At 49.7% G+C, this 11,528-nt stretch overlaps 1 protein-coding gene across 3 annotated transcripts in view; it reads right to left on the reverse strand.

Moving 5' to 3' along the window:
* Positions 1-8,630, reverse strand: part of ACTN1 (actinin alpha 1) — an 87,437-nt gene extending 78,807 nt beyond the window's left edge. For all 3 annotated transcript variants that reach the window (XM_065686736.1, XM_065686735.1, XM_065686737.1), the window contains exon 1: positions 8,383-8,630. In XM_065686736.1, coding sequence (XP_065542808.1) covers positions 8,383-8,487 — 105 coding nt within the window. In that variant the 5' untranslated portion in view covers positions 8,488-8,630. The remainder of the gene's footprint in view (positions 1-8,382) is intronic.
* Positions 8,631-11,528: the final 2,898 nt, after the last annotated feature.

An 11,528-nucleotide genomic window follows, 5' to 3' on the forward strand; every position in this document is an offset into this window, starting at 1 on the left:
TCAGACTCATGAAAGGGAGAACTGAGTATTCTGCACGAAACCTCTCCAGCCTCCAGCACCCTGCTCACAGAAGGTGCAGAGCAAGCAGGCTGCTCATCCACACTGCCCTGTGTGGCACAGAGACACAAAATGTCACAAGGGTTATTGTGCAAATGAGGAGCACACATTAAGATGTACGAGTAGAGCCCACCTGTCCTATCCTGAAGGGCAGGCCCTACACCACAGTAATGCATGGTCACTGCAAAGTCAAGCAGACTGCTAAAGAAGCAACCAGCTGATGCATCAAGTCACCCCTGCCTCCCCATGACCACATAAGCCATCTAAGCAGAAGTGGAAAAAATTGCTTCTTAAGAAGTCTGCCCTTCAGCCTGCTGATCAGCCATCCCCAATGGTGTGTTTCTGCAAGATCGTCCAGAAGCCTGGATTGATGGCATTCAGAGACCTACTTGAAACCACTCCAATCTATCACAGACAGGTGATATACAGAGAATCATATAAGTGGTGTCTGCTGTTGTGAGTGTTAATAGCCAAGGCAGCCTTTTCACCTGCCAGCACTTCCATCTTGGCTCCAACACAATGGAAAGGCCAGTTTTGCTGCCTTTTCCCACACCACAGGGACAAGAACATTTCCAGGAATTTTTGGTCTACATAACTGGAACGACAAATCAAGGATTCAATCTGGATGAGACACCAAAAGCCCCTACTTATTCATGCATACCCCAGCCCTGCCAATGGGAGCTGTTTCAGCGCACTGAGCATGAAGGAGGTCTCTGCAGAGCCTTGTTCATGTTGTAATGCTCCAGAGCAGCAATGAACTCGGAAGGACAAGAAAGGACAACTGCAAGTAAAAGTCTAAGGTGAGCCAGCTGCAGTACTGGTACAAGGGTTGGCTTGCAAAAGCCTGACCTAGCCCTTACCAAATAAGATACACACATTGCCAGCTAAACGGGAAAGACACAACGACAGGAAATCTACATGAGGAAAAAAACGGTTCTGCCTTCCTACCTAATAGGGAGCCAAGAGGTTAAACTGGCCCCAGGCCACACCACAAACATCCTATGACCAAGTTCTGCTCTCATGCAGGGGGGGAATGAGAGCAAGGAATGCAACAGTGGGAGGGGAACAGGAAGCAAGCTTTTCTGGTTAATCATATTAATGCTACTGGTTTTGCTCACTTAGGCGTCTTTTGGGTTGGGCCAAGAAGTCCCCAGTTCAGTCTCAGGGATCTCGGTGACTCTATTGAAGACCTGTACATCAGTCTCACGTGCCAGGGTCAAAGTAAAGTGCTGGGTAGCTCAATAAAACGGGGCGGGGAGGGGAGGAGAGGGGTGAAACTAGATGATCTAAAGGTCCTTTCCAACCCTAACAATTCTGTGATTCTACGACTGGCGCCAGACAGAAGGTCCTGTTGTTGACAAGTCTATCTCACCACTCTACACCAACTCATCCCCACAGGTCCAAGCTCTATGTAACATGCTTCAGCCCCAGTGTCCCAGGGTCAGCGCAAATCTTATGCCTCTATGACAAAGTTGTGACTCTGCCTTTCTTGCTAATGTCGTGTTTCTCCCACCTAAATTGCCAAGCATGCTCCACATGTTTTTCCCCCTACACACAGAGTTCACCTATGGCTTTGAGGGAATGACAGGGTTTTACACAGCTATATAAGATTTGTAGAAGTCACAGTAAGAAAATTCCTTATGGTAACCATGCTTCCAATAGTCACAAGTGTCAAGAAAACAGTTTCAGGTTCTTATGTATCCCCCATCCTCCTCAAACATTATTGCTTACACTGTACAAAATCACAGCAACACATCCAGCAAGCCCTTGGGGCAGACACAACACATTAAGGTGAGACCAGTCCACTGTACGTGTCATATTTTAGCAGCTTCACAAAGTTTCCCCAGACAGCTTCTCCAGCCTCTTTTCTACAGTGACTGCTTTCTGCACCTCATTGCAGAAAAGGCACAGCCATGTGCTAGCTTACATGCACCCCAGAGAACAACCTGAGCGTCAGGCACAACAGCGATAATCCACAGGCACCTGGAAATGCTCTCAGTCCCTCCCAGCACATTGTGCAAGTTTTCACCACTTCTGTCACTGCTGCTTGTGCCAACCTTGAAAGCTTAATTGAGACAGCACAAGAAAAGCACACAGAGTCACAACCTGGCTGGGGAGGCCAACTGAACCCTGCTCCTCCTCCAGTTAAAAATGTATGAGATCTGCACTGCTCACACAGCATGCATGAGAAGAGCCTACAGCAAGAGCAGCTGGAAACATACTACTACCATTCATGGTTATCACAGTGCTGGGAAGAGCAAGCACTATTCACAGGGTCTTCACTGTAACACACACAGCTTCTAACAATGTGATTCCCTGAGTTTATGAACACTTTTACTAACAGGTTTACCAGCCTACATTCTCACAGCTACTATCCAGTTACACTTGAATTTCATAGCCAGACAACATCATCTCATACAAAAGCATGTGCTTCCTTCTAAAGGGACAAGTTCTCATCACACAGCCAAGAAAACTGAAGCTTCCAGACAGCTTCTGCTTAAAGATGCCCTACGTAGCATGCCAGACACCCCAAGCTGTAGCACCGAGCACTGCAAGCAGTCAGGGAGGAAAACAATGTTATCCTCTCCAGCCTTCGCACTTATGCACAGAAAAAAGTCATTACCAAATCACATGCACAAGAATTTAAACCGGTTGCCTGAAGCAGTCAGCAAGAAATTCCCCAGACAGACACACTTTACATCGCTGGGCTTGTAGCTGGATGCCTTTGAGGTGTTTCATCCTCCCCCAGAGGATTAGGAGAAGCAACAGCTCAATATGGTTAGGTAAGCATCATGTTCTTCTCTCGAGTTGATCCTTGGGATCTGTTACAGAGCCCCCCACCCAAAGAATGTGCAGTCTCCTTTTTAACCCATGCCTGCTTTCTCGTTAGTTTCCCCCCTTAAACAGGATGCTGGATATGTCACTGCAAAGTGCATATGCCTCACTCATCACCAAGAGGCTACAATGAATGATAATGTTCTTGCCAAGAACCCACAAGCACACACTTCCTGACAAAACCTGATCATAGAAAAGTAGGAGGCAGCTCCCAAATTCAAGGATAAATAACTGATCTACAAAGCCAGTTATTTCCAGAGCCCCAGCTCCAAAGTTTTGAGTTTTAACATTTGGAAGAGCAAGTATCTGGCAATAAGCTATGTATGTTAAACAACAAAAGCTTGATCTGAAAGCTAAAGAGATATCTGGTGATCTATATTGCCTGCCTGACTGTAAAAAAACAGCTGAGCAAGCAGTCTTCTGAGTTTCACCACTCTGCTTCTGTATTGATACTGGTTGGTGCAAAATAAGACACACAAGGACTATCCCTCTCTATGGCCAATCAAGTACTACACTGTGTCACTCACAGTGGGAGCAAAGGAACCCAATATGGTGCTATACATTTATCAACACACATTCATTTACCTCATTGCTGAATTTATGATGGTACTGAAAGAAACTTTAGCAACTACAGATTAGGTGTGGTATCACACCTCTGCGTGGGTTCACTTCAGCCTTCTGGAAACCTAGATACCCTTCTCAAAATGGACCCTGTCTGGACAAGAGGACACTCAATCTAAGAGAAGAGGAAGCTGTGGTTGTCAGAGATGCTAGTAACACTCATACCACCCGATCCGAGCATGCCACCAGCAGGCTTGGAGGTGGGGCGTTTCCATAAGGGACCTGGGCTACATTTAACAACAAAACTCAAATCCTAACAAGAGAAGCAAGATCTGTTGGATGCAGACACAGCAGAGCCATGAGACCCATGGCTTTTAGGTCATTGTGTTTATGTGTGTCTTCACATGCAGGGCATGGCACAGAGTGATGAGAGGAGATACAGGAGACGGCCATTTCTAACAGGGAATTTCTGTAAGTTCATGAATAACTGTACTTTGTAAGTACTTGTTTAGGGCAGAAAAGGTGTTCCTGAAGTCTGCATTATCACTGCTTCAGCAACACTGTAAATTCTCTCAGCCAGCGATATCATTTACTGCCACATTGCCACAGAAATAGAATCACAGAATCATAGAATAGTTAGGGTTGGAAAGGACCTCAAGATTATCTAGTTCCAACCCCCCTGCCATGGGCAGGGACACCTCACACTAAACCATCCCACACAAGAAATGCCAATCTGGTGAAGCAGAGCAGCACTGGATAAAGACAAGGCACATTTAGTTCAGTGATTTGATTTTTTAATTATTACAATTTTATTTAAAGAAAAACATTACTATCATTCCTTACAGCATTTAATTTGTATACGGCTGTCTTCTACACGCTGCAAATGAACACTGCTTCCTAATGACACTGCCAAGATGGCGGCTGTCAGGTCAGAAAGCAATTCAGCACTTAAAGTTCCAGCACCGCCCCCCCCCCCCCCCCCCCAGCTCAATAGCTGGGACAAGTTGCTTCAGGTCAGATTTTAAAACAAACCCCAAATGAGGTGCACCTTGAACAACCAGCTCATGAAGCTAGAGTGGCCAAGAGCCCGAGGACCCACCTACACCCCAAAGCAGCACCAGCTTCCCCACAGCATCATTCTTGTCATCCCTGAGACACTCAGCAGGCCATGGCAGGAAGTTTTCCCTTACACCCTTCCCTTCCCCTCCACCGTAAAGATGAGCCAGGTGTGCTGAGTGCCAAGACCCCGGCACCAGTCCCTCAACACCAAATCTGGCTCCTTCACCAAAAGCCCCCAGGTGACTCAGGAAAAGCTTGAACACTGCAGCCGGCCGTTTGTCATCAGAAGGAAGGAATGTCCTTGTGGACACAAGTGACAAACTCTTGGCCACCAAATGCCTAGGTACATGCTTTTTACATGGCAAACTATCTCAAAAGCTAGGTGGGACTGTTGCAGTGGCTTTCAGCATTCTTTCTCCTGACTCCAGACAGAAAAGAAGAGAAGGGAGAGGAAAAAAATTGCTATTAGAATAAATTAGTGAGATGAATTCAGCAGTGCAAAAGGGAAAGTATTTTAATCTCAAGAAGAGACCCCCTGCTCCTACACAAAAGGCTGTGCACAGGCTTATATCAAGTGAGAAGCAGCTGAATTTGTTCTGCACACTGTATCTTTTTACTACTCATGAATAGCTATGCTATGACAAGTCCTTTAAAACCTCTTACAATCAATTTTGACAGACATGAAAAGTAGGCTTCCCGTGGAAAGCCACTTCCCTCCCTGGAACTGTCACTTTATCCCTGCACTGTAAAAAGTAACTTCCCAGGAAGGGGCAGGTGGGAAGAGGTACGAGACTAGTGTCTCTTCTCTGTATCATGTTCAAGAGGCTAAGCTTCATCCTCCAAATACGAATTTCCACTCTGCAGCTCACCTATTTACCCACCTCAGATCAGCTCACGGGATCATATCTCAAGCACCATGCAAGACAGCAAAGGCTGTGTGTATCTGTGCCTCAGCACAGGTAGGAAAACTGTGAACCACCCCCTGAAAACTCAGCAAGCTTCTTACCCTTACAGTGTGTCTGTTGAGTTTGTTACTAAAAACCCGGCAGATCTTCCTGCTTCTGATGCCTGCCATGAGCTCTGCTGAGCCCATGCAGACAGGAGAAGGAGAGCTGGATTCAATTCATCTTTGAGCAACATCTCCAGACTGTTTCTTCCCAAGCCTCAATTAGTCCCAGCTGCACAAAGCTGCGCAGGACAGCACTGAGGCACAGCTATTGCCAGCCCGCAGGGCCTTACTGAGCTACAAAACAAGGGGATGGGGTGGAAACGGCCAGCAGGACACGGACGCTTCTCGCCCTGACATTTGTTCAGTGAACTCGCTGGCCATGCCACTGCTTTAGACATGCTGTCTCCCCTCCCAGAGGGGCCTGAGCATGGAAGTTTCAAGTCAGCCTCTCTGGCTGGCTTTAGTGCCATAAATAATAATGGCAAGAATTCAGTAGTACTTAAATCAGATTTAGTACTAAATCAGACAGATTTCCTTTGTCAGAAATTCTCTAGGTGTTCCTTAGGTGAAGAAAAACCTAAAACATGCGAGTCAACCAGGAAAGACTAAGCCTGAAGAGAGTCTACAGCAATATCCGGGAGGCACAAATCTCTCCTGTCCACCTCAGCAGACTATTAACTAATGTGTACAGTAATGAATATTTATACTATCGCAACGATTTCATTTCACAGGTAAGAAGGGGTGACAGCTTTACTATACCACACATCTGAGGTTTATGCTTGGTGGATACACTTATCTCCCCACCTCCAAAGGAAACAAGCCCAAGACCCCAACAGGGCTTTTGGACACATTCAGCTGCAGGAAGGGGAACAAGACTGTCCCTCAATACCTGCAGAGCCTGCTCACATAGATCCCTCTGAAGGGACGTTAGCCTGAGAGGCTCAGTTGGGAAGAGCCATCTCTCCCAGGCCCGATCTTCCTACCTACAGACAACAGAGGGGTGCATCACAATAGAACTATGAGCTTGCACCCACTGCAGAAGGTAGCAGATTCAGCTGTCCATCAGCAGGAAGAGAAACAACCAAGTGACTCCACCACCAAAGGACACTTAAACTATGTAGAGCCACCCTGTCCAGCAAGCTGGAAAGAGACACCCAGCACATCAGCTGGTTGACCATTCAAAGAAATTGGCTTGATTATTTTGAAGTAGATATGTTAATTCCTTAAAACTTCCTCTTAGATTCCCCCCTCCTCTGCACAAGTAACCCAAGTTATTAGAGTAGCTCTCTGTCCCCCTCTTGTGATAGGACCAAGAGGACTTAAAGTCTCCTGGAAGGAGGAAATATTGAAAGAAGAATATTAAAATGAGCCCTTTACAGCACATACCACAACTTGGTGCTTGAGACTACTTATTAATCCAAAGGTTTAGCTCCTTCTGACAACCAAGTCAGTGTCCCACTACATATAAAATATTTGCCTCACCCTGCACCCCCACAGCATGACAATAATTTTCCCTGACAGCCTGTGAGCAATACTGCCCATCTCACTCTGAGCCCCTCTGGCTGTTTCTAGACGTATGGGCCAGATACAGGCGTGCAACTGGACAGACAAATCTCAGCCAAATAGATCTCCTGAAGAGGAGGAAACTTCCCTTCTCAAAGGAATAGAACCCAGTTTTCTGATAAGCCATCCGGCACTCACGCCCCAGACCAAGACTGTTCCTCTCTTTCTCCTTTGTAGAAACGTTAGCTCACACACCATCACCTCTTTCTCCATTAAATGCCTTGGTCTGTGTGCTTTAATTCTCCTGCTGTCTACTCTCACTAATGAAGTCCCTCCAAGTGAGTAAACTGCTGAGAGCAGCTCTATAGCTCCTGCCTTCAACTAACTCATCAGACTCCAGGGCAAAGGCTTCCCAGCAGCACCATTTCAGGGAGCTGCGAACAGGAGAACCTGGAAACCCTTCATCTGGAAGCAGAGGAGGTGGGAAAGGAGATGGGCTGAAGAAGAGTCTTCTCACTGCTGTGCCCTCCTTCTCAGTCACTCCCAGCGCCTTACAGGAAGCCCCACACCATGGGCTACATTATATATACTAATGTATCATCTAAGCACAAATAAGCAACAGCCTCCCCTTTAGCACGGAAGCTTTAAGGATCCTCCCTGCTTGGTCACGGCACGATCCAAAACGTGAGCCCAGAACAAACAAGTGCCTGGCTGGGAAAGCAGTGGGAGACATCGCAGTCCGAGGTGCCCCTGCCATGTTAGCGGGAGTGTTTGCTTCAAATTCTGCCTTATTGTTGCTCGATGAAGTGACTAAAACGGAAATGTTCCGGGGATTAGGATTCCCGAGTGATCTAATACAGGATGCTTTTGGGTCTGAAGGGGGAGGGAAAAAAGAATACCTAACTAGCGAGCGGCGAGGCTGGCGCTGCTCCTGCGCTCCCCTCCCCACCACCACCCTTTCGGCTTAAAAAAAAAGGGCCGAATGTTACCATTTTTGGACATGAGTCCTCGCAAGCCCTGCCCTAAACCACACCATTCAAACGAGAAGCCAGTCACCGTCCCGCGGCCGGGACGGCGGGGCCGGGGCGCGGGCAGCGGGCGGGGCTGCGGAGGGGGCACGGGGGGGGATGCCCGCTACCGCTCCCCGCTGCCCCCCGGGCTCCCCGCTCCACCCGCGCGCACCTGCGGGCCCTGTTGCCGCTGACAGGGCGGACATCTGTTGCCGCGGGGGGACCCGCCGCCGCGCCTCCCTCCCCTCCGCGCCCTGCCATCACCTGCCCACCCCATCCGCCCGGCCGCGCAGCGCCAGCCTCGGCCCGGAGCGCACCGGCCCCGCCGCAGCCAGTGGCGGTGGCAAGGCCGGGTTGCGGCGGCCCCGCGGTGCGTGCGTGTGAGGAGGAGCAGAGCGGCGCGCTCACCTTCCTCTGCTGCTTCTCCCAGGCCGGGTCGAGGAGCAGGTCCCGGTCCCAGTCCTCCTCCGGCTGCATGTAGTCGTTGGTCTGCTGTGGGTCGTAGTGATCCATGACTGCTGGTGCTGCGGCCCGCCCGTCAGCCCCGTCCTCGCGTGTCCCGCCCGCCCCGCTGGCTGCCCTCTGCGCCCGGCCCCGCGGCCGCTCAGCCCGAGCAGGCGGCGGCGGCGCCCGCTCCCTCCTCTCAGCCTCAGCCGCGCGCAGCACGGCGGGGGCGGGACGCCCCGCCCCGCCCGGGGCCTTACCCCCGTGCCTCCCATTGGCAGGACACCCGCGACAGAGCCTGCTTCTCCGAGGCACAGCCCCTCGCTCATTGGTCTTCCCGAGAGTCCGTCACGGCACCCGGCCTTCGTGATAGGCGGGCTGTGACCGCTGCGTCCCGCCCCCAGCCCCGCCCCACACGGCGGCGGCGGCGGCGGCCGTGGCTGAGTGGTGCCGAGTGATGCCGGGTGATGCCGGGCCGCGGCCCCGGCCCTGGCATGGGCCGGGCGGTGCCGGGAACCTCAGTGCCGCTTTCGGGGCATTTTTGTCCCAAAAGCTCCGCGGCGGCGGGACGGGGCGTAGGTGCGCGGGAGCGGGCCCCTGAAGGGCTGAGCGGCGCGGGTCAGGGCAGCGCTGTGTCCCTGTGAGGATGTTTTCACGTGGCACAGCTCGGCCCCAGCCTTCCCGTCCTGCAGCCACCCCGCTCGGGAGACAGCTTGCTCGCGGGGTCGTACGGGTGTGCTCGCACCTAGGGTGCCAAAAATGAACTCATTTTCTCTTGCTCTTGACAGGTAACTGCGGGTCAAGGTTAGGATTGCCAGCGCTGCCGGCCGAGACTTCACACCCGGAGTCAACTGCCGTGCGGGGCCACAGGCGCCCAACGAGACCCTCCCTGCGCCAGGCCCGCCGGGCACACCTGCGCTTCCTGCCCGCGGAGACCCTGTTTAACAAGAGGACGCCAAACGACAGTGCGGTTGGCTCATCTAGTGGCTTCCCAGGACAGAGACAAACCGTGAAGGAGTGTACGGATGCACAACTGCTTCACATGGGTTTCTGTCAGTTAGAGTGAGTGAAGGGACTGAAAAAACTACAGTGGCATTATTAGTTTACCCTTCTAGTCTCCCAGAAAAGAAGGACCGTGTCAGTCTCAAAAGTGAGAGGCAGCCCAAAGAAATGCCTCTCCACGGCACCATCCAGGGCAGAGCAAGCTAATGTCCCAGTTCATCCAGATTCAGAGGAAACAGAGTTTGTGGCCCATGTATGTGGGAAAGAGGGGTGCTGAGAATGGACTGGAAGAGTGCTGCAAAGCATCGCGTTAAGTTTGGCAGAAATGCTCAGCATTAGGCGGGATTTAGACCCAAATTACACCGGTGAGCTCCTCTTCTGAAAGAGGGGAGTTTGTTTCCTGCTTGGTACAAACACTGGAGGTGAAATTGGAAATATTTTTTCCCTTCATGGCATAAATAACTGCGCAGACCATAATGGGCAGATGCTCTGTATGGTACTCTGTCTCCATGTGTCATATGATGCTCCTCATGTACACTTTGAGACATCATAAACACAAACACAATTGTCAGAGTTGTTCTGCACCTTTCAGAGACTTGTATTTACTCTGTCATGCATCACTTGGGGTAGAAATACTATTTAGATATGTAAGTATGGTAATAGCCATGATTTTCAAAAGCAATTCAAGATGTCTCCATTTTGTGACCATCTGGGAAGCCAGGCCACTCAGGGCATCCCAGCTCAGGGCAGCCAGACGCAAGGAATCCAGGACTACCAGGCACCTTGGAAATCCTCCTGGATGCCAGTCATGATGAAGTGTTGGGGAATGTAAAATAGTCCTGTCACTCTGGAGAGGTGGTAATGGACTTGAAAGAAACTTCCCCCACTGTTCTGCACTGCAGAGAGGGGTGGGTGGTGGTGCTTTTTGAGAAGGACAGTGGAGGACTTTAAGGAAATATGTAAATCATTAGGGTTTGAAGAGAAACAGCCAATTTTCTTTCTTACAATCACTTGATGAACACCCAGTTGCAGAAATTATGAACAAATAGCTACAGCCTGATCCTGTAACAGCTTAGAGACAGCAAACGTATCTAAAAATTTTATTACCTTCCAGTTTTTCTTATTTATCAAGGCACTTCCAGCCGGAGGAATCTAGAAGAATAAAAGAATTGGCAAGATCTGGGGAAAGAGGGAGGAAGGAAGTAAACACATTCCCTGTCAGAAGTCCTGAGCTTTGTATTTTAAGGCAGGGGGTCCTACTACTTCCCCAGTCTTGTACTTTGAGAGCCCACTATTGGAAAGCCACTTTTCACAACCCCGCAGGTGTGGGGAGAGGTCTCAGCTGCCACTCAGCGAGGGAGGATTTCCAGCATTTTCCAGGAGACACTCAGCACCATGGAGATGCGAGCCCTGAGACATAGGGTGGGCTTCTGTGAGGCCCTACCTATTTGGTTCCTTGGAGTTGAGTTATGAAGTAACTATTCCCATAGTTATAATGTTATTATTTTTAGCTGCATAAAATACACCTAGTGGTCTCTCTTAACAGAGCCTGGCGGTACTATAATAATGTTGTTAATTGCCAATATCCCATTAATTGACGTATTTCTTCCTGCACAGGACAGAGGATGGATTAGATGATTTAATGTACATCAGTGCAATAAAACACCATGAAATCAAGAACAACTGGGAGGTTTCTAGTGTGCTAGAGCCTCTCTCCTAATCATCCCTGACATTTATATTTTTAACATCACGATTCTCACGTCTCAAAATTCTCACCAAATTTCTAGGAAATATCTTAGTTTTTCTCTTCTAAAACCATCCCAGCTCTTAGCTTTCCCTGGACTCCTTTACAAAAATGAGAGATTGTTCTTGGCCAGAGTTTCATGAACTCACGGGCAATAGTGGTGGGACAAGCAGTGGGAAGATTATTTCTAAACTTGGGACAGTTCCCGGATCCACTCGACCATTGCCCTTGCAAAGAACTGTACCAGCACCATGAAGGGGAAAAGACAAGCTCACAATGGGAGAAGGAGGCACAGCAGTGACAGGAGCTACAGAAGCCAGTGCTGCTGATGGGAGAGATGCCCATGGTCATCTAGGGATAACAT

This window comes from Lathamus discolor, chromosome 6 (assembly GCF_037157495.1).
Source record: "Lathamus discolor isolate bLatDis1 chromosome 6, bLatDis1.hap1, whole genome shotgun sequence".
NCBI lineage: Eukaryota > Metazoa > Chordata > Aves > Psittaciformes > Psittacidae > Lathamus > Lathamus discolor.